The sequence below is a fragment of the Zootermopsis nevadensis genome, unplaced genomic scaffold, assembly GCF_977971745.1.
Source record: "Zootermopsis nevadensis isolate Lab colony 2312 unplaced genomic scaffold, Znev_1.0 Znev_ptg000029l, whole genome shotgun sequence".
Classification (NCBI taxonomy): Eukaryota; Metazoa; Arthropoda; class Insecta; order Blattodea; family Termopsidae; genus Zootermopsis; species Zootermopsis nevadensis.
The window spans coordinates 3747863-3772624 of record NW_028259161.1 but is presented as its reverse complement, the minus strand read 5'-3'; the positions used below and the strand labels follow the sequence as shown (position 1 = coordinate 3772624).

The following is a 24762-nucleotide window of genomic DNA, read 5'->3' as shown; positions in this document are numbered from 1 at the left end:
TGCAGAATAGGACTGAAGTGTGCACAGGTAAGATCAGCAAAGCAAACAGAAACGACAGCTGATATCACAAAATCATTCACTCACTCACCTCCAAACCTAAACCTTCTGCTGTGGATTCAGTAAGACATTCTTCATTGATTGGCTGAACAGAACACATTATCTCCATTACATAAACTGTACAGTCTTACAATACGTACACTAATTTGCAGGTAAAAAGTACAGCATATAACAGGGTCAGTCTTTCACCAACTCTTTTATAATTCTGTGGATAAATTATGTATTCATGTTTGTAATATCAAAACTTCAAATAGGTAAAACAGGAGGTAAATATTTAACCCTGACCTTGCTATGAACAAATTAGTCAATTACAAACGTTACATTATCAAGATCTATAAAGTTTTGAAAGATATAACACATTTCACGACAGGGAATGGAAGGAGTCAATATAATATTAATTTTATATATTTCTTATTTTGATAATGAAGTCAGGACAGAGAAATTGTTTGTTATGAACTCATACTTTTCTTTAATTTTGGCTACCATTTCTTAATTTCACATCATATGCGATTCCATGCCAGCTGGTTGTACTTCAACATTTACGCAGGTTATAATATATATATAATCTTCAAACAGTCCCCAATCTTGTTCAAAACGAAACAAAGTGCATGATCGATGAAATCATAAAATAATTTATTGGTATTCATTCTAACGAACTGTTTACACTTATTACTAGAGCCTGTTCTTAAGAAAGTTGATAAATAAATTTTCTGCTTTTATGAAAGGAATGTCTAAAATAGCCCACTGTTCAACCATACCATGAACAGCTGAATCAAGTTCAGATCTTCATACCCTCTTTTTGTAACATCCATTTTAATAATGTCACTTAATTTATTCGTCAGTCTCCAAATTGATCTTTTCCTTTCTAGTTCTTTAACCAAGATTATATATCATTATTCAAACAGTAATTGTTTTACATTTCAATCGCTAGTATGTTGAATCATGCAATACAGTGTTAGGTGCAGAATACAAGGAACGTAAACAGAAGGTTATACTCACTTCCAGAGGTTTTCCAACTGGAAAGTTCATTGGCGTAAAGGGAGGCCTCACAGACACAGCCTCCAGGCCAATATCTTCACTGTGAGTGCCTAACTTTGTTACTGCCGGTGATCTACCTTCTTCGGCTGCTCCCTCGGTGTTCTGAGAACTACCACTGGGAAGGAGGGCTGCTGTAGCCTCACAGTGTTCAAGACTTGGTGTCTTAAATGCGATGATTGTAGGTTTGTTCCGCATATACCGAAAACTCTGTGCTAATGACTTGTTCTGTGGACTCAGGTATGCTAGACCTAGCGACTGTAATCGAGCCCGGCGAATCTGACACTCATCAAAACTCTTCTCTGACTCCGAGCGCATGTATTCACGAAGCCTGAAAGACAAATATAAGTTACTTCTTTTAACATAGTTGACACTCTGAGTTAAATTATTTTAAAATTAAATCCGTGGCATAACAGCTCCAGAGAGCCAAAGCCGACTAGCTTGACTGCTGGCCTCACGTTCACATGCCTAAGCAGAGGTGAACGATCATCCAACCAGATATAGGGTGACATGTGGTCAGCACGATGAACCCCCAGCCATTGTTAGTTTTCCTGACCGGATTACGCTACTCATTGTAGCTCCCCAATTTCCTCACGATGCTGGGTTGGCACCAGTCCCATACACAGTCGAAAGCTCATGAGAAAATTTCTTCTCCCCCGAGACCCGAACTAGCGCACATTCTGTATCGCTGGTAAGAAGCATGATGCCTCAGACCGTGCGGCTACGGCGCGGAATGATCTCACATATTATTTACTGTAAATATATATCTTTTCCTGTCATGGTTAAAGATATTACACTGGATAAAAATATAAATAATTTTTCTTGTATTTAATATACACTAGGTCACAATAAGTTTTAAATAAATGCTTCGGTCATAATTACATTTGTATTTTATGTAAATCATTAATGTTTTTGTGATTAGTAGTAATTGAGGCACTTGCTAAAATTTAATTAGAATTTTATGTTCTTATTGTTTACCAGAATCAACTACAATTATATGCATCTAACAATTTTCAGAGTAAACTTGTTAACAATACCAAATGTTCTCAATTCTTTTTTAATAATTTGGAGATAAAATATGTGGATAAACAGATGAACAAAATTTATGTGATAGGGCTCTCACTGAATATACTAAATCGGTAAGGATATACTAATGAAATTCATTTTTCCAAAGACTGAAATGTAGTAGACTTCAGAACAGAGATCTTACGCCATTAGTCGCTCCCTTTTCTTCACACGTGTCTGTATATCAGGCATGGAGAGTGACTTTGACAATGGAGACTTCCTGGTCATCAGGAGCATATGCAACTTCTTTTCTGGAGTCAGTTTTCTGGGTGGACCAGTCAGACTTGTGCAGTCTGGAATTAATTTCAGAAATGACATGAATCATATTCCTTCCCTTCTTTTTTCGGAGCAACTTCCACAGTTGAAAAATTAACATATTCAGTAAGATTACAAATAAACACAATATTATAGATAATTAAAAGTGAAAAGTGATAAATTCTCCTGAGATACTTGCCGCAGAAAACTCAACATGAGAGTAAATTGGTTCCTGGGCTTAATGTAGATTCATTTCCAATGCACATTTATAACTGTCAATATAAATAAAGAAATAAAGCCAAAATGTAAAAATTTAAAACTAAAAACTGAACGTAATTGTTTTACTAAATATCATTCGGAATAGATGCGATAATAACATTGCTATGGGTTGGACATCAAAACCCACATTTGTCAGGGTCAGAGCAGTGGTGGTAATGACATGATCTGTTTCACTTTCAGACAATTTACATTTCTTTCTTATTTATAACAAAATGCGACTGACAGAAACATCTTTCATCAGTTTACCGCATTAGAAGAGAGAATCAAGGCTGGCAATTTACCGTCTAGAAAGTCAAAAGGTTAAGGGACAGTCACAAGTCCACATCAGATGAACTTACCGTTGCTCCCTGTGTGTCGCCCAGCGATGTCAGTGTCAGAGTGATGTGGCATTGATGAGTTGAGATTGAAGTCACTGTCACTAGATGAACTCTCATTGAGGTAGCCAGTTCGAGGGGAATTGCCCTCTTTCATTAAGTCCACAACTTTACTTCTGCCACTAGTGGAGCTGTCACGATCTGTGAACTTCCTCTGGATTGAGCTGCAAATAAGAATCATGTGCTGCATTCCTCTTGAAGGTTAACCCATTATATGCCAATTTTCCAAAGAGAGACTTTCTTTTGTGTAAGATTTGAGGTTTTCACAGCGGTGAGTATGAAGATTTCTGTCTTCTGGGTTGTTGCGCTGTGTAGTCTGGTCGATGTTAATCAACGTTTCAGAGGTCATACTGCCTCCATCATCAGGGCGATGAAACGTTGGTAAACATCGACCAGACTACACAGCGCAACAACCAAGAAGACAGAAATCTTCACTTTCTTTTGTCTTATATATTCATGGTAAGTTGTAATTTGAATTTGCAAGATGCTGCAAAGTAGTAAGTAGAGACAGAACAAATTTCCTTTCATAGATAATTTCACAAACAGATATATGAATGGAAGAATGACCATGCCAAAGTGATGCAACTAATTTTTAGTGTGCAAAGTGTTAAAAGAGTTTGATACGTCTGAAGTATTTTAACTTGGATTATAATCCGAAAAGTCATGAAACGGTGATATAAGGTACAATGTTCTCATAGTGATAAAAACATCAGTGTTGGACTTCTCATTTATAACGTCAAGTGGACTTGTAGGTAGATACAAGATAGAAAGTCTCAGAGGAATATACTACCTCCATCTTTGGGGCTGAAGATGTTCCTCCACAATTTGGTATCTACCTGTAACTCCACACAGAAGACCAATGCTGATATCTCTACTTCATTGAGATTCTTAGATTTATAACATAGTTTCATATCTCTAAATATTATTTAAGTAGAAATAAATAATTCAGGAGTCATCAATGTAGGATCAATTCATTGTGAAGGCAAACGGCAATATTCAAATAAAGAAGCCATTATATCTAAGTTGAAGTTGATATTGAAGAAGGTAATTAAGCAAGGAAAATGAAAACATGTTATTCAGGCACTTGAACTTCCCATTTTATTTCTCTGATGGAGATAATGAGAACCTTGTAAACTATAAAATACTGTAGGTGAAACTATGCAATAAATTTCTCATCATTTGGCTTACACCTGCAGTCTTTTGATGCCTTTAGGTTCTGGGGTCCCATTGAAGACTATTTGTCTGTTCCCAGCAACTTGTTCTTCAGCATTATGCAGTTTCTCCTGTTCACGCTCAAAGTAGTTGTACATGCGGTTTGTCCACTCCCCAACGCCTCGGATATGAAGCCACATGTAATCTAAAGAAACAGGAGGAACATTTTGCATTCATATCAGACTACAAAAATAATAACAGAAAAAGGACTAAATGGTGCAGTCAATATAACAAGATTGATTTATTGATTAATTCATTATTTACTTAGAATTACATTGGCATGAGACTGTGACAGGCCACAAGTATTGTTGTTGTTGTAGTTGTTGAATATGATTATTTTGTTCTTCATCATTGTCAACATCATCAACACCAACAACAAAAACCTTCCTTTTGTCAAGCAATGGTAAAGATAAACTTAGCCAATTTACGTTAACTTCAGAATTCTAAATGTAGCTTAACATATTATGCACAGTAATGATTTGCTGTACTTTGGTTACATATCGTTCCTATTAACACTTATTATATTTTTATATTCTCACTTCAAGATTTCTTTTAGCATTTATCTTCATCTGCATTACCCATTTTCAAACTATCCCGAATCAAAATTTTTAGGCTGCATATTAAAAATAGACCTCAGTAAATTTTAAATCTATACATCAATTAAAAAACAAATGAATGAATAGCAAAATATATTCGAAATTCCAAATGTCCAATTTTTAGCATGACATCAAACTGTGCTCTTGAAACAATATAATGCATATATTAGTGCATTAAGCTTTGTTGATTTAGGTTTTTAAAGTTACCCTTGCCTATAACTCACCTTCCTGCTCAGGTGCACTGCTGATGGTGAAAGGATGCCACTCGTACTTAGCAATAGCAGGAACATTGACAAAAATATAGTCGCCAGGGTGGAAATCAAAGTGGTGAGGGCGCTTAATGACCAGGTGTGTCACTCGTGAAGGAAGCAGCAATCCAGAGCTTATATATGTTTTACCATGCTCTGAGCTCATCGAGGCAAAGCGAAGAGCGCGCTCAAACAAATATAGGATACCTGGAGCAATGAACCACTTCCAAAAGTTAGGGCCATGGAAGATGACCAATACCCAAAAAGGAATGTATAGTAGATGACTCCAATAGAATACCTGCAAAAAAACAAAACATAATGAAATACAAAATACGACACAGAAAGTAATGTTTTGTGCAGTAGAACTGTTCTGTTAATAACAGCAGAAGTGCTGTAAATTTAATTAATTTAATAGTTATTCATCTTCTGATATTGAAAAAGAGCACTGTATTTGCATCATATATCTATAACTATTTCTTTTTGTAGCACCATTTTAAATAAATCAGTGAATAACTAAGACATTTTAGGTTAGGAGAGAACATTTGTTAACAATATGCAATATATGGTACAAAAATGAGTGTCAGTGTAAATAAGCAACATTCAATGCCAACTATCATTTAGGATGACAGTTAGGCACTTTATACACGATATGTTGTCATCTTAACAAATATTTTGGTACATCACATGTGTTTTCGTATAATAACTATAAACATCCATCTCTTTACTTAACCTTTTACATTTCAAATTTCATTGCAAAATTTGTAGCATACATAGCATACGTCAAAGTCTCCCTGCCTGAAAAATCATTGCCACTGATTTGAATGCAATAACTTTTTTTGAAAATTTCACTAGTATAAGCTCAGGAATTTAGCAGTTGAAACTGCAATTACATAAGGGTTAGAAAGTGTTGTAAATAGGTGCAAGGCAGAAGCACATGTGAAAAACAAATGCTTTTGCAGAAAATTCTTGAAAATTTAGTCTTCACATGAATTGTAATTATTTTTCCAGAAAACTTACAACAGATTCATAAGTATGAATAAACTCAAGTAAAATTCTACATAAATAAGAAACAAATTTGTATCATGTACACTTCAACAAACATATACCTCAAAAGATCCACCACGCCGGACAAATGACTGTGAACAAATAAACATAACAACAAGGATGATGATCAGTGATATTCCAGTTGGGTTAGCAACACCTCCAACTAAGCCAAATAAACCAGGCTTGCTTGTCAAGAGCCATTCAGTCACAGTGTAGTTGTCTTTATTAACGACTGGGTGATTAACCACAACCACACCTAAAATCAAACAACAAAAGTGACAAAATAATTACTAAATTTGTGTGACTAATTCATGAATTCAAACAAACAAATATTTAAGTAAAAGTGCAATTACCTCCATCAAAAAACAAGATGCATTCAATAAAGCCACTCCTACATATGTCAGTCCCTACACCATGAGATGCAACAATTAAATCTGACATTGAACAAAAGGCACAGTTTAGGTTAGGTTAGGTTAGGTTATTTTCAACTTTAGTTTCCTAAGAATGAGTTACTTTCTAATACAGAAACAATTTCTGCAGGTGAATTAACTTAAAATACATTATCAATTAATTCACACTTAACTAAATTTAAAAGCCAGTTATTAGGATAATTATATTATTCTTAGTAAGATATAACTGTTAAGAATATTACATTATATTTCTTTTAGTGCAGAGTTAGAAACACCTAATTGGGTTGCTGGAACAGTTCTTGTTTTAAGACAGCATAGGTACCACCAGGTGACACATAATCTTTGTTTTAAACTCGCATTCACATAGAATACTATGGAAGAATTAGATGGAGTTCCACAGAGATGAAAGTTCATATTAAATTAATATCTCAAAAGACTTCACAAACATCCAGTGATACTCACTGAAGTTGAGGAGGTGCATTACAGTGTGGACAATACTTTGTACGAAGATGACAACTCCTGTTAATTTGTGGAAGTAGATGTGCTGGTCAAGGGGCAGAATCATGCTAAATCCATGTGTTCGCAGGAATGTGATGCACTGGCGCAACATCAGTACCAGTATGAACATGCAATTGAAGTTCAAGCACTGTCCTGTAATAAAAGGACACAAGCCTGACAGTAGAGTGCTTTGGCTAACCAAAGGCTTAATAGGAGTAAGTCGCACTCTTCCATCGCAACTTACCACAAGCTCTGGCAACGATGACAAATCCATTAGATTCACGATACTCAATAGACCGTGACACAAAGAGACCAATATTGACGAGCACAAAGAATGCCAGAAAGATGAGATACACATAATTGTTCTTCATGTATGGTCTTGACAACTGGTATGGGCACAGTGCCGAGAGTTTTCCAAGGAGGGAGCGTGGTGGTGGCTTTGGTTTGGGTGGCACCAGCCACCTGTCTATACTGTAACAGAAAAGATCTCATTATAGTTTATAGTAGTTAAACTTCATATAAAAATGTAATATATTCGACATCAGCTGTTCATAGCTACAGATTAAGAATGACTGCTGTCTAGACCACTTTAAAGTCTGCTTACCTGATTATCATATTCCTTGGTTGCTTGAAAATAAATTACATATCATATGATATCAGTTTCACAGGAAGACTTTTAATTAAATTTCATGGAGCTTCATGCCTGAATTCATATCATGAATGAGTATATATTGATAAATCTCTCTCGGAAAATGTTTCACCGCAATGAAAAGCAGGCCTCAGCGTTTCTATAACGCTCTGTTAATTCCACGAATAGCGTTATCTGTATTATAACATAGAAGATTATTAAGAAACATTTAAAGAGATCGAAAATAAGAATAAAAAATAGATATTTTAAAGCTTAAAAATGTCTAGTCAATTCTGATACTGATAAAAACACTCCTATATTTTTGGAAATCCTGGCTGCCATCCAAGAATACAAAAAAGGGCTCAGTTTTTGTCTGTTTATGGATTCATCCATTGTTTCTAATACCAAATACCAAGCGTTATTGTTGGCAAAGTGGCAGGTCAGAGAACTAACCAATGATAACTAATTCACTATTCAGGTATATTTCGGCGACTGAAACACCGCTTTCTAGCATTTTTAAGATTATTCAGTTATTCTAGGAGTATATCACTTAGCTATTTCCGTGGGATTGAATTCAGGTCTGTATAACGAACGGCCGACGTCTACCTCTCGAACAACGTCGCCGCATAATTTTAATATGATTTCTCACCTGATAGATAAGTTTTCTAATAAACCTCCATGTTTCTCAAGCTGGTTTTTGAGAGCCTCGTATGTAATGGTACCTCTATTGTCTGCATCAGCATCTTCAAACAGTGCCATTGTGAGATCATCGATTTGTTCTTCACTAAATTTCATACCATTCTCTTCCATGCACGCACGCATCACGTGCTGCAGTTCTCGATGCTGGATAAGACCATCCCCTGAACCAGAAGATGATGCAAAGTCATATCGATAACCAGTTTCAACACAAACTTGCACCTGTCACACAGTTTGCTTTCCTTACGCTACGTTACTAAAAAGGATGGCCTTCATGTTCGTTTGATGCAGACGTTACAGACAGTGCAGACGCACTGCACCGAGTCATAAAGCTAATGACACTGCATAAAAACTTAGGTTATGTGGCCTTGTATTGTATGAGGGTGGTTCAAATGCGACACGCCACTACAACTAAAATAAACAATCACACAAAACAAAAGGTAAAATGCCGTACAACGTACCATCCAAATCATACACCTTAAACAGAAATCGGATCTTATCATCTGGTGACTGTCCAGCAAACTGGTGCATCGAATCAATGAATTCCTGAAGAGAAATGGATCCTGAATTGTCCTTATCAAAGATCTGAAACACCCGTTCCGTGAAGAATGGCTGGAAAGGAGCAGAATCAAACTTGCTAATGGAACAACACGTGAATCGTTTATAATACTGTTAAATGATAAAGGTAAAATTAACTATGTCCCTCCATGTACTCGTAAAGCGGCCGCACATCGTGTACAAGGGCATAGGATGAGGCAAAGGGTCAATTTCAAGCAGACTTCATCCCTTGTGAAAGGACCCTGCAGTACATACCATATACGTGAAGGTGAAAGTATGAAACTCTGAGCGGGAACTGAGGGTTTGTTTCAGTGGAGACTGGCCACTTACGTTCTTGGAGATGACGATCTTCTTAAAGTCGTCGCGTCTTATCTCCCGTTCGTTGCCGACCGTCTGCCGGAACAGCTGCTCCAGCCATTCCAGATTGCTCTTGTCGATCCCGCTACGCGGTCTGTGGACACACAAACAAGTCTTTATTCGAATGTAACCAGAAATGAAATGTGAACTAATGCACTGATTTATGGATAATGCTAAGAATGTGGAACAAAATCTTACCGCGTTACATGGGCCATTCTACCAATACGTTAATTTTAAAAGACAGTGAATTATTGTTCTTATAGTTTACTGGCCATTTATGTGAGATTCAAAAACATTTCTAGGGATATGCCGAAACTACCCACTTTCCCTTCGACGGACAGACATTTGGATTAAGAAAAGGAAAAAGGAGAGAAATGATTGACATGAAAATATGTAAAAAAAAAATAAAGACACGAAGAACAGAACACTATACACATGCGTGCAATAGCGTGTGAAGTCTACTTGTTTCGTGCCTTAAGATTATGCTACGGAAGGTGGTGACATCTACAGCCATGACGAGAATGCTACGGGAGATGGTGACATCTGCAGGCATGATGATGTACTTACCCTCTAGTTAATTACGTACCGAGCATTGCTGAGGTTAGCTAGGAACTCCATGGCTTGATCAGGGGAAACCATTCCATCCAAGTCTTGATCCACCAATCGAAATAATTTATCAACGATCTGAAACACACATACAGCCATAGATGAGAATCAGTTGAACGGGAACTCACACAATTTGATTCTGATCCCTGCGACAAATTCAGGACGAGAACCGACGATTTTGGCAAAGGTTCATCTTGATAGGCGTTTACTGCTCTGATAATGGAGGCAGTAAGCACTTTTGAAACGTCGGTAAACTTTTACCAGACTAAACGGCGCAAAATATCATACGAAAATTTCATATTCGCCGCCGTGAGATCATAAAACCTCGAATTTTATTTTATTGTCATTGGCGGTTTTGCAAAGGCCCACTCGTCCACTATCCAGAACAATAACGATTAAAGGACGCCATAGTCTATAATCTATAGCCTATAACCTGGTCCACATAGTGTGACCTGTACGAAAGTGACGAAAAGAGATAAATACTAATCTTTATGGTAAGGTTAGAATTTACCGATGGCTCGCATTGTGCGAAGACAAAGGTTTTTCTTGGTTAAACAATTCTGAGAGATAAGAGAAATGCGTGTTTTGTAAAGTTTGTTAAACAAAATACAACACACTAGAAGAAACTTCTCGAGAAAGGAAGTGGATATTCTCTCCACGAACGTCAAACATTCGGCTGTCTGATTTACAGACCGGTTCGTAAACAACTTGCTCAAGCATTGCTGTTTGGTAGACCTGGACGAAACAACATTTTATTGTCATAAACACGCAGCAAAATTAATTATAGTACTTATTTGTGATTATTTAATCCTCTTGTGTGAGTATCAGACCTGTGGCGTAAAGGTGTTTAATATGCCCGGCATGCTCAAAAGCAATGTCTTGCGATTCTACACACCTAATTAGTTTTCATGTTCATTTACCGCAGACACAAATCTACTGTTGCTGAGCTAATTATGCAACACACCACAATGAATAGCCGGAGACTATATTTTCGTGTATTTACTTAATAGAGGTACACATATAATCTAAAAAGGTTTAAAACAAAAGTTGTAGATTTTAAAAGGATAAATAGGTCTGTTTTATTTATGAATTCTTTTTACGATGAGTTTTTATTACCTTTGCAGCATAAAATACTAAAACTAAAATATATTCATTGTCGTACTGCCCAAGTGGCTGCATTGAATCAATTTCACTGGAGTCAAACTTATAAAATCTCCCGTTGTTCCTACGGCATTTTACAAGAACCTGCTGCAAGAAAACAAAAAAAAAATCAGTGATGAATCACTTGTTCTTGCAGAAAGAATTCATTCGGCCCACATGAATCAATGAGAATCACGTGAATTAGTGGCCTGTATTAAGGAACCTAAATTATACCAAGCAACAAAGAAAACAATGCCTCGTAACACATTCTGTCAGAGATCCTACCGTTTTGGCACCAATACGCCGCCACTTCTCACGGCAAAAATAAGTAACTGTCCATTTATCATTCCATGCCACAGAGATACCTTCAACAGCTTTGAAACAAGACATTTTCGTTGTGACGTAACAAAGCATCATAAAGCTAACCAAGAAATGCAACTTCTGCCATTTAATTCAAACCAAGCGACACCAGATCTGTTTGTCTCTTAACTCTGAACGCAATCCGATGCTGCTTTGTTACATATCATCAAAATTATTTGAAAATAAAACGGCTAAACTCTTGTCGCCTTTTCAATCACAAGCACAGGTAATTTTTTTTAAAGGGTTGGATTTTCAAGGAACACCTAGTTTTTCCAGTAAAACTTTGGCTTTTCGTGGCCTGTTCACATTCTTTGAAGCAAGAAAATTAACCGATAAGCAGGCAGACAGCGGTTTCTATTGAAGCCACGCATGAATAAGCTTTAATTGAAAGTGGCATTTGAGGCCTTCCAAGTGTTTACTGTTTTGTGCGTGCAGCTCTAAACCAGTTAATGCCACCTGTGCCGCGGGCTCTTGGCTCACAAGGAGACGTTCTCTCCGTCACGCAAATGGTGCAGGGCTCCAGCATAATTTTAGGCAAGGATGCACAACTGGTTCAATTCTTGTTCCTTTCCTGAAAGAATCATGTTCTTCAACTCTTTATCTGGGTAACGTATTCAACGCTAAACAAAACTAAACGTCTGGTAACAAATATGCAGGATGAAGAACCATGGACTTTTCCAGTTCTGTCAATGAGGTCTGAAAATAAGACGCGAAAGAATAATGACGTAGTTTTATGCTCCTGGGCGACTATAACTATACACATGACACAGCCAAAGTTAACATCTTGTTATAACGAACTCCATGGAGAAGCTAATAGTACACTCAGCTGACCAAAAAATTCCCTGTCAAAAGCTAGATAAATCCAATCCATACCCTTAAGCCCGATTTCCCTGAATTATATTTCGTAACTTGCTGGTTTTTAACGATGGGGAGTTGTCAGCCTTTCGCCCAACCCACAAACTGGAGGACCACTCCTTGTCGGCACCACACGGCTGTTTGTTCAATATATTTGCAGCTATTCTCCACATATGAAGAACTTTTCCTCCATCAGCAACCAGAGAAAGCTCAATGACGTGGTGGAAAACATTAAATGTTGATGTGTCCTTTACATGTACCACTGGAAAAAGATGAAAATCAGTTCATATTTTGTACGAAATTTAGCAGGGAGTATTTACAAAACACTACATTTGCTCAGTTTTCTCATTCCAAAGAAATTCAATACTTAACTTCATCTACGTTACAGGAAGCCCTGAGTATGATTGTTTTATTTGCCCAAATAAATTTGAACTCAAACTCTATAATTAATTCGTAAGCTTAATTGCAGACTAATTTTTCGCTACCTTATTTTCATTAACGCAACATTTTATAAACACTTTGTGCTTAATTAAGAGCAATTTGTCATGTCTTTTAAATAATTAGTACCATGTAATATTCCTCCCTCTCTTTATCCCAACATCACGACTTCTCAGTTTGTACACGGATTTATTATATTTCATAATAAAATTACCTATGGGGTTTGCATTAATGAGCATTTGGCTGAGTCGATTCTAGAAAGTGCAGAAGGGGGGGGGAGATTTTATTTATTGCTCGGTTCTTGATGAGTAACTTGTTATGTAGACTGTTTTGAAAACTACGTTAGCGAACCAGCCAACTCCTCAACGTGCCGAAAGCCCAATCTTACACCTGCATTCCACAGTTATAACCTTTCACACGTTCAAAGTGATTATTATTCAACCAACATATCTTGACCTGTGGGGAACATGGAGCTATGTCTATTCCCACGACGACAAGACAGGCATTGGTCTCTCCATCTACTTCTAGGTTGCCTACATCTCATTATTATCTTCTTGCAGTGTATGAATAATTAGGCTAATTTATGCGATTCTGTATTGGATGCCGTCCACACGTTGTCTCTATTGTAAGATAACATGTTGTATGCCATTAAAAACATTTGTTCTTTTGTAATTTACATTTTGCTTTAATATCTCCGCTATGTAATGAGACTTTGACGGTTCTCCGCGTCACACTACAGCTAGTTCTCTGTCCATCCCATTATCCTTATTTAACAACCTTAATAATATTTGGAGACGAGTAGAATTTGTCAAGATCCTCATGAATTTTATCCAGTCTCCTGTCAATAAATCCCTCTTGTAAAGTAAAGTAAAGTTTGTCCCACTATACGCCATGTAGGCGTTTGGGGTGAGTGGAGGTATAGCTCCTCTCTTCCTTGACCTCAGCACTAGATGGGGGTGAGTGGTCAGCATCACGCCCCGGCCGGCTTTACCCCCGGGAAAGGACCCCCGGTACCCATTGTAGAGGAGGCTGGGTGGGCCCCAGAGCCGGTCTGGACGCAGAGGCTAGAGGAAAAATCCTCTGCCCCCGTCGGGGATTGAACCCCGGTCGTCCAGCCCGTAGCCAGTCACTATACTGACTGAGCTATCCCGGCTCAATAAATCCCTCTTAGCTCTAAATATTCTCATCACAGACAACTCTAAGAAATTATCCTTGGCTCCATGTTCCATGAAGCTGGTGTAGTGTTTTGTTTTTGTAACTTGCCATCTGGCCATTAGAACGGAATATCACCCTCGCATGATAATCAAAGCTCGTGATGGTCACAACGCCTACACTGTGGTGGGAAATCATTTGTATGGAGGACCGCCGGAACTTGGCAGTGATGGAGGATATCCAAAACGGAGTATAGGGTTACTCGATCTAGACAAATGACGACAACCTGTAGAAGAGCACCGAAGGCTGAATTACTTGGCGATTACGTTCCTGAAGCTGAATGTACCTCTGTGAGCACGTGTATCCTCAGAAAAATAATTCAGATTGACTTATCTTATCTGTAGCGTTAATAATGCTGACGAACGGAAGAAAATTCATGGTCTCGACAATTTGTACAAGCGAATAGTTCAGATTCAAAAATCTAAAGCCGTACAATTCTCGTCACTAAAATTATGTCGAATTTCTGAGAACAAATAATTAACCTATAACATCTGAGGTTCTCAGGGCGACAAACACTTTCGTCCTGGAGAAGGATATGTTTGTATCCAGAATACTGACAAGTTATGGACCTCTTTTCACTTCTTCCCTTGAATATAAAAGACATTCAGGTTTTTAAGTTTTAATTATATTCTACAGATGAGTTATCGCCCTGATGATGGAGGCGGTAAGCACTTCTGAAACGTCGGTCAATATGTAGCACACAACATGGCGAACACCCCAGAAGACAGCCATCTTCATACTAGTCACCGTAAGAACCTGAAGTCTCACCTAACAAACAAATATTTTCGTAGATTTGTAACTTACTCCTTTTGCCTGAAAAATCTGGTAGAACTTTTCAAGCGTAATGGCGCCGTCACCACACAGCACGTAGGCAACACTCTCCACTTGCTCGGCAAAATCTATCTGTTTCTCGTCCCTGAAACAAAAAATAGAGACCAAGGTAAGCGACACGTTAAGAGTCACAACCAGTTAAACTGAAAATAATTTTCCCTGGGAAAATAATGGTGTCACCATTTTTGCCTAGTGCGTTGGTGCTCATTCTCTGGATCATTTATTCCAAGAAGCGATGTCATGGTGTCGCGATTAGTATTCCGAAGTTCTGCGTGCTGTGGACACGGCAAATAAAGAGACCGGCTCTCCTCCAAAAGATGTCTGCGAGATGTAGAGCAGTTAGAAATAACAACGACTTCATGTGACGATAAACTACAATTTCATTAACTTCGTGGGTGTAAACCCGTCGAAAAGGAAACAACAGTGTAATTAATTATACGAGTAGCCTACATGTTTTTCTCGTTTCGAAATTTATCTGGGAACAACATTAACAAAGAAATGAGATTCATAATAAAAAATAAGAACAATCAATTCGGTTATTCGTTTCCTTTGCAACACACTACAGATCGAAATTAGATATGTAATTGTTTTTGTGTGGCTGTAAAACTCAGCCTCTTGCTGTTAGGGAAGAATAAAAATTACCTACAAGTTTTGAAAACAAGGTGCTCAGGGAAATAAATACTTGGGCCTAAAATAAAATAATTATGCCAAAAATTCAGAATACTGCGTCTACTATAGTTAAGACAGAGGCATTCAGGAAGTGGACGTGGAATGAAGTAACAGCTCGGAGAGGGGAAAAGAAATACATATCGGTAGGAAAATTTTGGTGGGGAAACTCCTTGGGAGCTCAAGAAGGTGGCAGGGGACTATTATGAAGACGGGAGACGGAGAGCGCTGGCTGAGGATCGTGTCTGCTGGAACGTTTTGGCATTAGTCGTTTTTGCCCTACTCCCAAAGAGTTAGTTAAAAAACTGAGTGCCTGTAAAATATTCACACTTCGCTTCACGGCGGCAGACTTGACATCACTTTTTCCTTTCAGCTGAGCTGAGAAAGAAGGCTCTTAGGACAAGACGAAAAGAGTTGTCGGTCAAGGCTTAGCAATTGTAGATGGACTTCCATCCGTAGTATCAGGAGGCCAGAAGCTGCCCTTGAGGTGCTAACTAGAAAGCATGCTCCTGTTATTCCAGCCAGCAAGATAAATAAGTCGACACAAAAAGGCGAGCTTTCGAAAGACAGGAACAATGCACACATGAAACATGAACCCTCTCGATTCAGCTGATGGATAGAAACACCTCTTGTAAATGTGTACACTCGCTTGTTCTGCAGCCATTGTTTTTTCTGCCCATGTTCATGTATTAGTGGTAGAACATCTCCCAGACGTGCTCTGTCATGCAAAGGTCTCTATAATGTATGGAAACCCAGCAGGTCCTCGCTTTCATCGGTATTTAACAGCGGTTTTATCAGTTTACCAGTTGTTTTGAGTTTTCATAAAATGTGGCCAATATAATACGTATTTAATTAAAGTAAAGTTGGACAGTGAAACGGTATCTATATACGAAGGTGACTTTGATCTGTCTCAACGTAGGCCTGCGGAGAACCTTAAATCTCACAACTGTAGGTCTATTCAGTAGATAATTGATTAATGAACACGTTCTAAGTTATATGTATCAGAATAACATAAGCCTACAGGTCTAGTGAGATCTCGTCCAATAAATTCATACAGCTGTGAAATATATGGTCACGAAATCAATATAGTGCCTTACGTTTTGTTAACACGACAAAATAATCATTATGAGCACGGGCCATGAAATTTCATACGGCCGACTCTGACAAATCTATATTAAGTTAATCTTCAATCAGTTAAACAGAACATGTTTCTGTTGCACAATACAATGTAAAGACAAGCTGTTACAGTATAACCATTATCATATTTTCATTACAAAATGAGTAACCAAATACATTTTACTTCACACAGATGAAGATAAAAACTGTTGGACTTCGTCCAAAGGAGATATAATTAGCAGGTTTAAGCAGAACAATGAAACTATAATTCGGATCGGATTGAGCAAGCAACAGATAACCTCCTAGTGGTTCAAAGCGTCAATATCAAGTGGATCGTTACATTCACAATGCAAATTAGGTACGAGAGGTCTAAAGAGGATTAGAATTTATTTGCAAGGGACCTAATACCGAAAACCTTTACACGCAAGCTGATCAGATGGGAAGCATGAATACAGAGTAAAAAAAAAAAGCATGTACAGTCAACATCAACATTTCTGCAGGAAATCCTATGTAAAGCAAAATACTGTCCTTAATATTGTGTCGCTACGATACTAATTTATATGTAATGCTAGTTCAGTGATTTCAGGCTCTTGTTATTTCTATAACAATCACAAACTTCTTTCTAATTTGCGTAATTATGAACGGGTTTAGATTTGAAAGCGATGTGGATATTGTATTTAGTTAATTGAAACCACAATTTATGAACGTATATCAGGAGTTTCCCGTGTAAGGTATATTACGAAGCCTAGATTTTCTTTTTTCAGTAAGAATATAACCTGGGCGTTGAATCTCATCTCTCACCGCCAGGGTAGAACACAGAGTGAGTAAGTTTGAGAACAGAATGTCAGCCACGGCGGAAGTAATGTGAATCTGGATGTAACTGTGTAATATGGAGATTCAAAGTTTGCGCTCTTCACCAAATACAGCTAAGATGATCAAGTTAAGAAGAATGGCATGGGGCAGACATGCAGAAGGAATGGGAAAGACGACATGTATAGACATTCATATAATAAATAATGTTATTAAAACTGACACTAAACAAAAAGGGCACGAGGGTGTGTGTGTGGACTGGTTCATTCTGTCTCAGGTAAGATTCAGCAATTGGCTGTTGTGAGCACGTAATGAACATTAAAGTTCCATAAATGACGGGAAATTTATTGGCTATCTGAGAAACTATTAGCTACTCAGAGATTCTTTTTCATGAAGTTAGTTACAAAAACCGAATGTTATAGAAACAAAAAGGTTGAGAAGAATATTTGAAATGAAAGGTCTTGAACTCTCAGAAGGACAGAAGAAATCACTTGGCATTGTCTTTCATGGTTTATATTCTTCGTTACCATGAACAGAGTGATTAAAATAGGACAATAGGATAGGCATGTAACGCGCATGCGAATGCATACAAAATTATGTGGTTTTAAATAAAGGAACTCTGTCTGTCCAGAGGAGAACTTATGAATGGGAAGGTGATGTGGCAGCCTCGGCTGTACATCGATCATGCGCAACAGAGAAGCAAATTCCGCACCAAATATGACACGCAGTTCAGAATAAGGACAGATATCTCAATATCGTAAGATGTAATGACATATGCATCTGACGTAAATAATTCCAAAGAGAGTAACATGGAGAAATATATATATATTGGTGCAACTGCTGAAAATAAGGATAAATTAAACATTCAAACTAGTTAAACCATTGCATTTATTACAGAATATATAGAAATATATGCAACAGCAGGAGCAACACTCTTTATTAATCCTCTGTACCTTACCCTGAACGAAAAAGCCTCCTCAAAAACGCTTTTGTAAGATACATTTTAATAAAATCTTCTTGCCGACGTTTCGAGGACCATCTCTATCCTCATCCTCACGGCAAGTTTTAATCATCTAACACGACTAAGATTTAGATTTTATTGACGACATTCGTCGCAGAAAGCTTCACATTATACAAGATACATTTTAATAATGTCTCCATTTACCCCTAAGTATCTCCTAAGTGTCCCTTAAATGTTACATTATCACAAGGTATTGCACGAAAAATTTTGCGTCTGCCGACAAATTTTCCCCATCTTCCATCGGAGATGGACAGACCACGTCATACTACAAACACTGGCACCAGACGTCAACTGTCCAAGCTGTTTTGACTGAACGTGTACATATGAACAGCTCAATTTCCATATGATGTTTTATGTTCCTCGCTGATCAGATTGGTCAACGTAACAGACAATACAATGCAGTGCGCTGGAACAACATAGATATGACATCTCAATCCCCCCGCCCTATAATACTCCACAAGTCACGTGACCTCCATAACAAGAGCCGGATTTATCAATTCTACTGTTACATGACCTTTGGTAGGATATGTTGCAAAGCGTACATTTTGAAGAGTAGGGCCTGTCTAAAAAAAGAGCCGGCCAGTTAACACACACATGGGAGACGCAAAATGCATACAAAATTTTAGTCGGAACAACTAAAGGAAGTATACCACGTGGAGAGGTTTAGGGGCAATATTAAAATGGTTATTAAATAAATAGAATGTGGACTGGATTCAACTGGCTCAGGACAATATCCAATGATGGGGTAACGATGCAACGTCGGACTGAAAAAAGGGAGGGGGAATTTGACCAGCTGAGCGAATAGCATATTATCGTAAACTGTGTGCCATTGAGATATTTATCTTCCTTCACTCTGTTACTACAGCCAAGCCCAGTTGATTGGATGAGGAAGAAATTATCAATCACCTATTCCGTGGATGGACGTAATCCCTCACTTCCCGAAATATAGGATTAAACGAAGCTCCTGTAAACACTGCGCACTCTATGAATTAAATTATAATGCCGCCTTCAATCACTTATTCCATCCGTACAACGAGGCTCTGAAGACCTAGTCAAAAACTACGGTCACTCACATTGAGGAATGAACTAAGTCCTTCAGCTCCCAAACGTTCTGTTTCCCACAATTATCAACGTTGTATGTGGCATTCTATTACATGAGTTAACATCTACAAGGACATCCATTTTGCGAGTTGGATTGGTCTTTGGCTGAAATTGAAATAAGAGCTAGTGTACCGGGAGAGTAGTATTGCTTGGATGACAAGATTACGAAGGAAAGATGAAGGGATATGCAGTTCAATGGACGTGACAAAACAATAAAAGGAACATATAATGGAGTTAAATGATTGCAATTTAACGGGTGGGACTCTCGGTCAAATGACGAGGCCATAAGTGGAGTACGGATTATTCTAATGAGTTAGATCTCGCGATAGTACAAGGGAGAACAATACAAAACGACAAACATAAATTCGAACGGGAGCGGCAGAAATTATACGTACAAATCAATAAAAAAGTATTAACAAATCTGTCAGTATTAATGGCAACCAATCAGGTGAAGACTGGAATAGAATATAATCCCGAAACGTCATGTATATAAAATGTATCACATAAAACGAAAATTGTACAGTGTAATATTATTATTAATTCTGGTAAATTAATAGTTGTCATAAACCTCTACAAAACCACAAAACAGTCTGTTTCAGACACTTGAAACGGAAGTTATCACTGAGGATAACATTTTCATCTTTACGGTGAGGACCTGTAAGCCCCCCATGCAACCCGCTGGAGTACCACCCCTTGTCGGCTTTCCTCAACTCCTTATTCGATATACTTATAGATGCCCTGAATATCTGGAGACCCTCTCTTCCGTCCACAACTCCAGATCGCGCCGCGCCAATGTGACAAAGGACCAGCGTAAGATGGACCATCAGGAAACACCTTGAATAATGACGACAGAATTTTAATATTAATATTTTGATTGAGAAGACTTGTCAGTGCTTGAAAGGGCCAACCCTATACAAACGCTTGTCCATGGGGCACAGTTCTGTATTTATACGCTGTACAAAGAATGCTGACTCATCTCATGAATACGTATGTCGGTAACAAAGTCGCGGGAGCCCCTTCCTCGATCAGAAACAGTGCGCCTGATTTATCGACAAGTTACTATAAAAATCGTTTAATCTCCTCAAACAGGAATCATAATCGTTCTTGTTGTACCAGAATATAGGCCTCGTGACAGCAGAACTGCCTTCTCATGGCGGCCGGCCGAAGAACTGCTCCTCTGGTTTATCGTACGTATGCAGCAAAGTGCGAAGCAAGGTATTGTCATAGAAAACGTAGCGTAATGCGATTAAGTAATTCTGATCTTTTCCTAAGTCCTTCTAGATCATTTAACGGCATTACATCAATTGCATAGTAAATTAAAATGTGTGGGGACACGGCCCGGTTCTCCTACTTGGTGTTCAGGAGACAATCGATACGGATTTTGGTCGATTTTTGTGCTTTCTATCAATCCGTGAAGTTACACACACACGATTTCTTCCACAGTCCATTTCAATTCTCCGTTAAAAGTCAATCTGTTACAGACAAACCATATAAGAATCTTAAGACGTTAAGACCGGTCTCTTGCTACGATTCCAAAAGAGAACTTCCCGAATATGACCGAGACTCGTTAACGCTGCTTCAAACAGACTAGAACTTCAAGAATTCTAGTAAGTATAAAACACAGAATAAGGAACAAGTAAAGTTGAATGTAGGCTGTGGTATAGAAACGAACGCCAGAGATAATGCATGCCTTTCGAGTTCTACTGAAGTATAACAACGAAAATGAAACATTTGCTTCCCGTGCGTTGGAATGCAGATGATCCATAATCCATGAACAATGCTATCATTCGACTCATCTTAACAACAAAACGTTCTACAAAAGATACAAATAATTTTCACTTGGAGGCAATTTTACACGAGATGGAACATAAATTTGGATTTTTCCCTTTTGTGATCGCAACACACAGCTGAATGAAGTGCGGGTGGCCTGTCCCTAGGGGCAGCTGCTGCGTCTAATTCTTCTGCACTGCAGGGTCCAATAATATGAGGCGGCATTGTGGGTAAGGACCACCGGTATCGCCGAAACAGATCTACACAGATCTCTAACAAGGGATAATAAGTACAGATACCATCTCCTCGCCCACAATCGAATGCGTCCTGCCTTAATGATCTGCAATATAGAAGAAGGACGGAAGAGGCAAAGATTATTTCTCGCATTTATGAAGCATGCACTGCTGCCGTTAAGACCGCTCCTAGAACAAGATAAAGTGACAGCGTGGATCTAAATTAAGGGGCCTATAACCTCAGCGACTTAGACGCCATTAATCTTTGTACCACAGACGTCAGTAACTCTGGATCAACAGTTTTTGACCACCTAATTACTTACTTCAGGTCAGGGGTTGCAAATAGAAAGAGGGTTGATGAGCGATTTTGATGATAAATAATGCAAAAGACAGTTTAATCATCCAAATTATAAGCCAATGAGAAGTTGAACCCGAGGTACAACGTGGCCAGACAGTAAGAGAAATGAAAAACGTAGAGTTACAGATATTAGTTCTAGATGGAGGTAAACGGTAAACTTTATTTCTGGACGTTTTCATTCCATAGATAGATTGTGACTATTTAACGAAGATGCATCAACTTCAGAGGTTGAATGATATAACAGCATAAAGGTTCAATGAAGTTCGAAAGATGGGCAGCAAGCTGTTAAAACCTGTTTCAAGGTAATATCCTGCCGATCGCTTTTAGCGTACAGAACTCAATAAACGACACAGGACAGAGACGACGTCTGTGTGCGAGGTAGGTGCAATTACGTTCACTGCTTCGGGCCTTCGCTGTAGCTTAACTTACTCATACCGAAAATACCTAAAAGGCCCGCTACAGGCGAAATACATGAAGCGACTGTTCTGAGAAGTTGCTGATAGCGAGATGCACTTCAATTTTCTAACAGAGATAACTTCACAGTGAGAATACAAGAAGCGAATAGTAACCCATTAATATTCTGATCAATATCAAAGAAACATTTGACAAATACTTGCTGCGTCATTATGAAGTTATCTGAAACATTCACATCATTCATGCCACATTAGGCAGTATCGAGAACCTGCGAGAGAAATCACTTCCGTAGACAAACACAGTTAGTTTCTTTTTTAAATAACTAACAAATTAAGAATCTAAGTTTGATTCTTAGAATAACCGACAATTACAATTCAAAATATCGCTAACAGGAAGCTTGTCTTATTTGAGGTAGGTATCGAATATTGGAACATTATTTAACAAAGCCTTGCACTTCTGAGAATTAGCAGAAAAATCACAAGATCAAACCAAATACGATAAGAAAGTTAGCAAAAACATAATGTGACACGGATTTCTTTTAAACAACGGAACCTCGTTATGAATGAAGCTACAATCAAGTGCTACAAAGTAATTTCATTGTTCTGAGAGATGACACGTGCGAAATAGAAGCACTTGGCTTGTGATTGGAGGTGTTCTGATGGTGTTGCCTATAAAATGATTCGGTAGTTCACAAAATGACTGAATGTTTTGCATTCTGGAGCCGTTCTGTGCCCGTAGGCATATTTGTAAGAATCCCAGTCCTTCACACGATAATCTCATATTCTATTTCAATATAGTGCTTACTTTCACATATAAGCACATACTGCAGTTTACAAGCGCACTTTCATCTCAGGTTAGTTACAAGCTTCAATGTTACAAATCGCTGAGTTTATAATACGTACGAAAGAAAAATAATGCAGTTCCTTAATCTTAGGTTGTTCAATAATCCTGCATCAACTACAGACACCAGTGTCAAACGAGAGGGTAGCTGTATATGATGAATCGAACATTTTAGAGAAGCTGTCGTGGTCTAGGTGTACATTTCGTACAGACACACACAATTAAATTAGATTTGAGGTTCTCATGGCGAAGAAGAAATGCGCTGGTAGCAGCCACCTGAAAGACTACAAGGCGTCACAACGCAGAAGACCACAATCGACAGACACCTACAGGAGGACGCTGTACCAACAGTGAGAGGTTCAAATAAGGAAGCCTGTGAATGTATGTCCCGGAACTTTGTGTTCTTTGTTACTGTCAAAGACAGCGGGCTGTATTCGTCAGCGATATAATGGAAAGGAAAAGAATGGCAACAAAAAGACCTCTGACTACAGCTCAGACAATTAAAAATTATAAAACAGATCGTCCTGATATGAAAACCGAACGGCCTAGGAGGGAGGTCCGTGCTCTCTTACTTATCCGGCTAAGGTTTGAATCCCGATATGGACACCTCTGACCTCCCGCGTAGTAATTATGTCCCACGCCTCTCTGTATAGTTTTGCCTCATCAGAACACTTGTCTCACTCACCAGGGGGCCGGCTGTCTCTCGTAAAGGAACCGCTTACCGCGGGGGGGGGGGGGGGGGGCAGGGGGGAGAAAGCATTTTGGACACCGCCCGACCTACTGCGATTCAAAATAACAGCCTTGCGGTAAGCGTTTGCTCTAACAACTTTTGAATGAAGTGGTCACTTTCCATGAAATTCTTAATGGATCTTACCGCGACACCACTTATCAAAAGTTGCTAACTTCAATGATTAGGCTTTCGAGGCGGTCACATTAGCGGGTTATGTTAGGTTTAGTTAGGTAAGGTAAGGGTAGGTTGTTGAGGATAGGTTAGATAAGGTTGTGTTTTACGATGGGTTTGGTTGTGTCCTGGAGAATTTCTACTGTGTTCATCGGGTAAGTTATCAGACATTTAAAATTAATAACGTAACTCGATATATTTGGAATTTTGTTTTCAACACCTTAAATAATCGCTGCCTGTACGTTTGTTTATACGTCATGCCTCTGTTACTGCCTGCAGTATATGCAACCCATATATCTCTCTCAAATGACTGGTAAAGACGCAGCAAGGGGCTCCGCTCAGTTACAAAACAACACTTTGTACGAGTAGGAGAATGGAGATACGGAAAAAGATGACATTTGAATCAGTAAGAACACAACGCACGGACGAACTAAAATAAATGGTCTTGGTTAGATCTTGTGTCTTAATGATATCTGTATTTATGATTGTACTATTTTATGATGACTCGTGTTTAATAAAAATACTGGTCTTAACCTAAAATTTTGTGACCAAACCAAAATTCGTCCTATAGCTTTAAGCGCAAGATTTCTAAACAAATAATTCGATGCTGACAGACAGACAGACATACAGATCGACGAGGACAAGACAAGCAAATATTTCATACACACCCGTGAGTTACTTCGTGATTAATTTAGCTCAAGGTCAGTTACTCTGCCATCAAGTGAACATCGCTGTTCTTATGTCAAAATTGACAACGGCAGAATCTTCAAAAAACAGT

The 24762-nt window shown here is 38.4% G+C and overlaps 1 protein-coding gene across 6 annotated transcripts in view; it reads right to left on the bottom strand.

The window, feature by feature from the left end:
* Nox (NADPH oxidase) overlaps positions 1-24762 on the bottom strand; it is a 153938-nt gene that overhangs the window by 6332 nt on the left and 122844 nt on the right. For 5 of the 6 annotated variants that reach the window (XM_087358028.1, XM_022076319.2, XM_022076320.2 and 2 more), the window contains 14 exons: positions 14728-14839; positions 9899-9996; positions 9286-9406; positions 8859-9009; positions 8351-8561; positions 7318-7544; positions 7038-7226; positions 6228-6421; positions 5098-5419; positions 4254-4422; positions 3030-3229; positions 2303-2450; positions 1057-1423; positions 89-142 (listed from right to left, as the gene is read on the bottom strand). In XM_087358028.1, the coding sequence (XP_087214154.1) occupies positions 89-142; positions 1057-1423; positions 2303-2450; positions 3030-3229; positions 4254-4422; positions 5098-5419; positions 6228-6421; positions 7038-7226; positions 7318-7544; positions 8351-8561; positions 8859-9009; positions 9286-9406; positions 9899-9951 (2406 nt within the window). In that variant the 5' untranslated portion in view covers positions 9952-9996; positions 14728-14839. The remainder of the gene's footprint in view (positions 1-88; positions 143-1056; positions 1424-2302; positions 2451-3029; positions 3230-4253; positions 4423-5097; positions 5420-6227; positions 6422-7037; positions 7227-7317; positions 7545-8350; positions 8562-8858; positions 9010-9285; positions 9407-9898; positions 9997-14727; positions 14840-24762) is intronic. The other variant, XM_087358027.1, reaches the window with a different exon arrangement.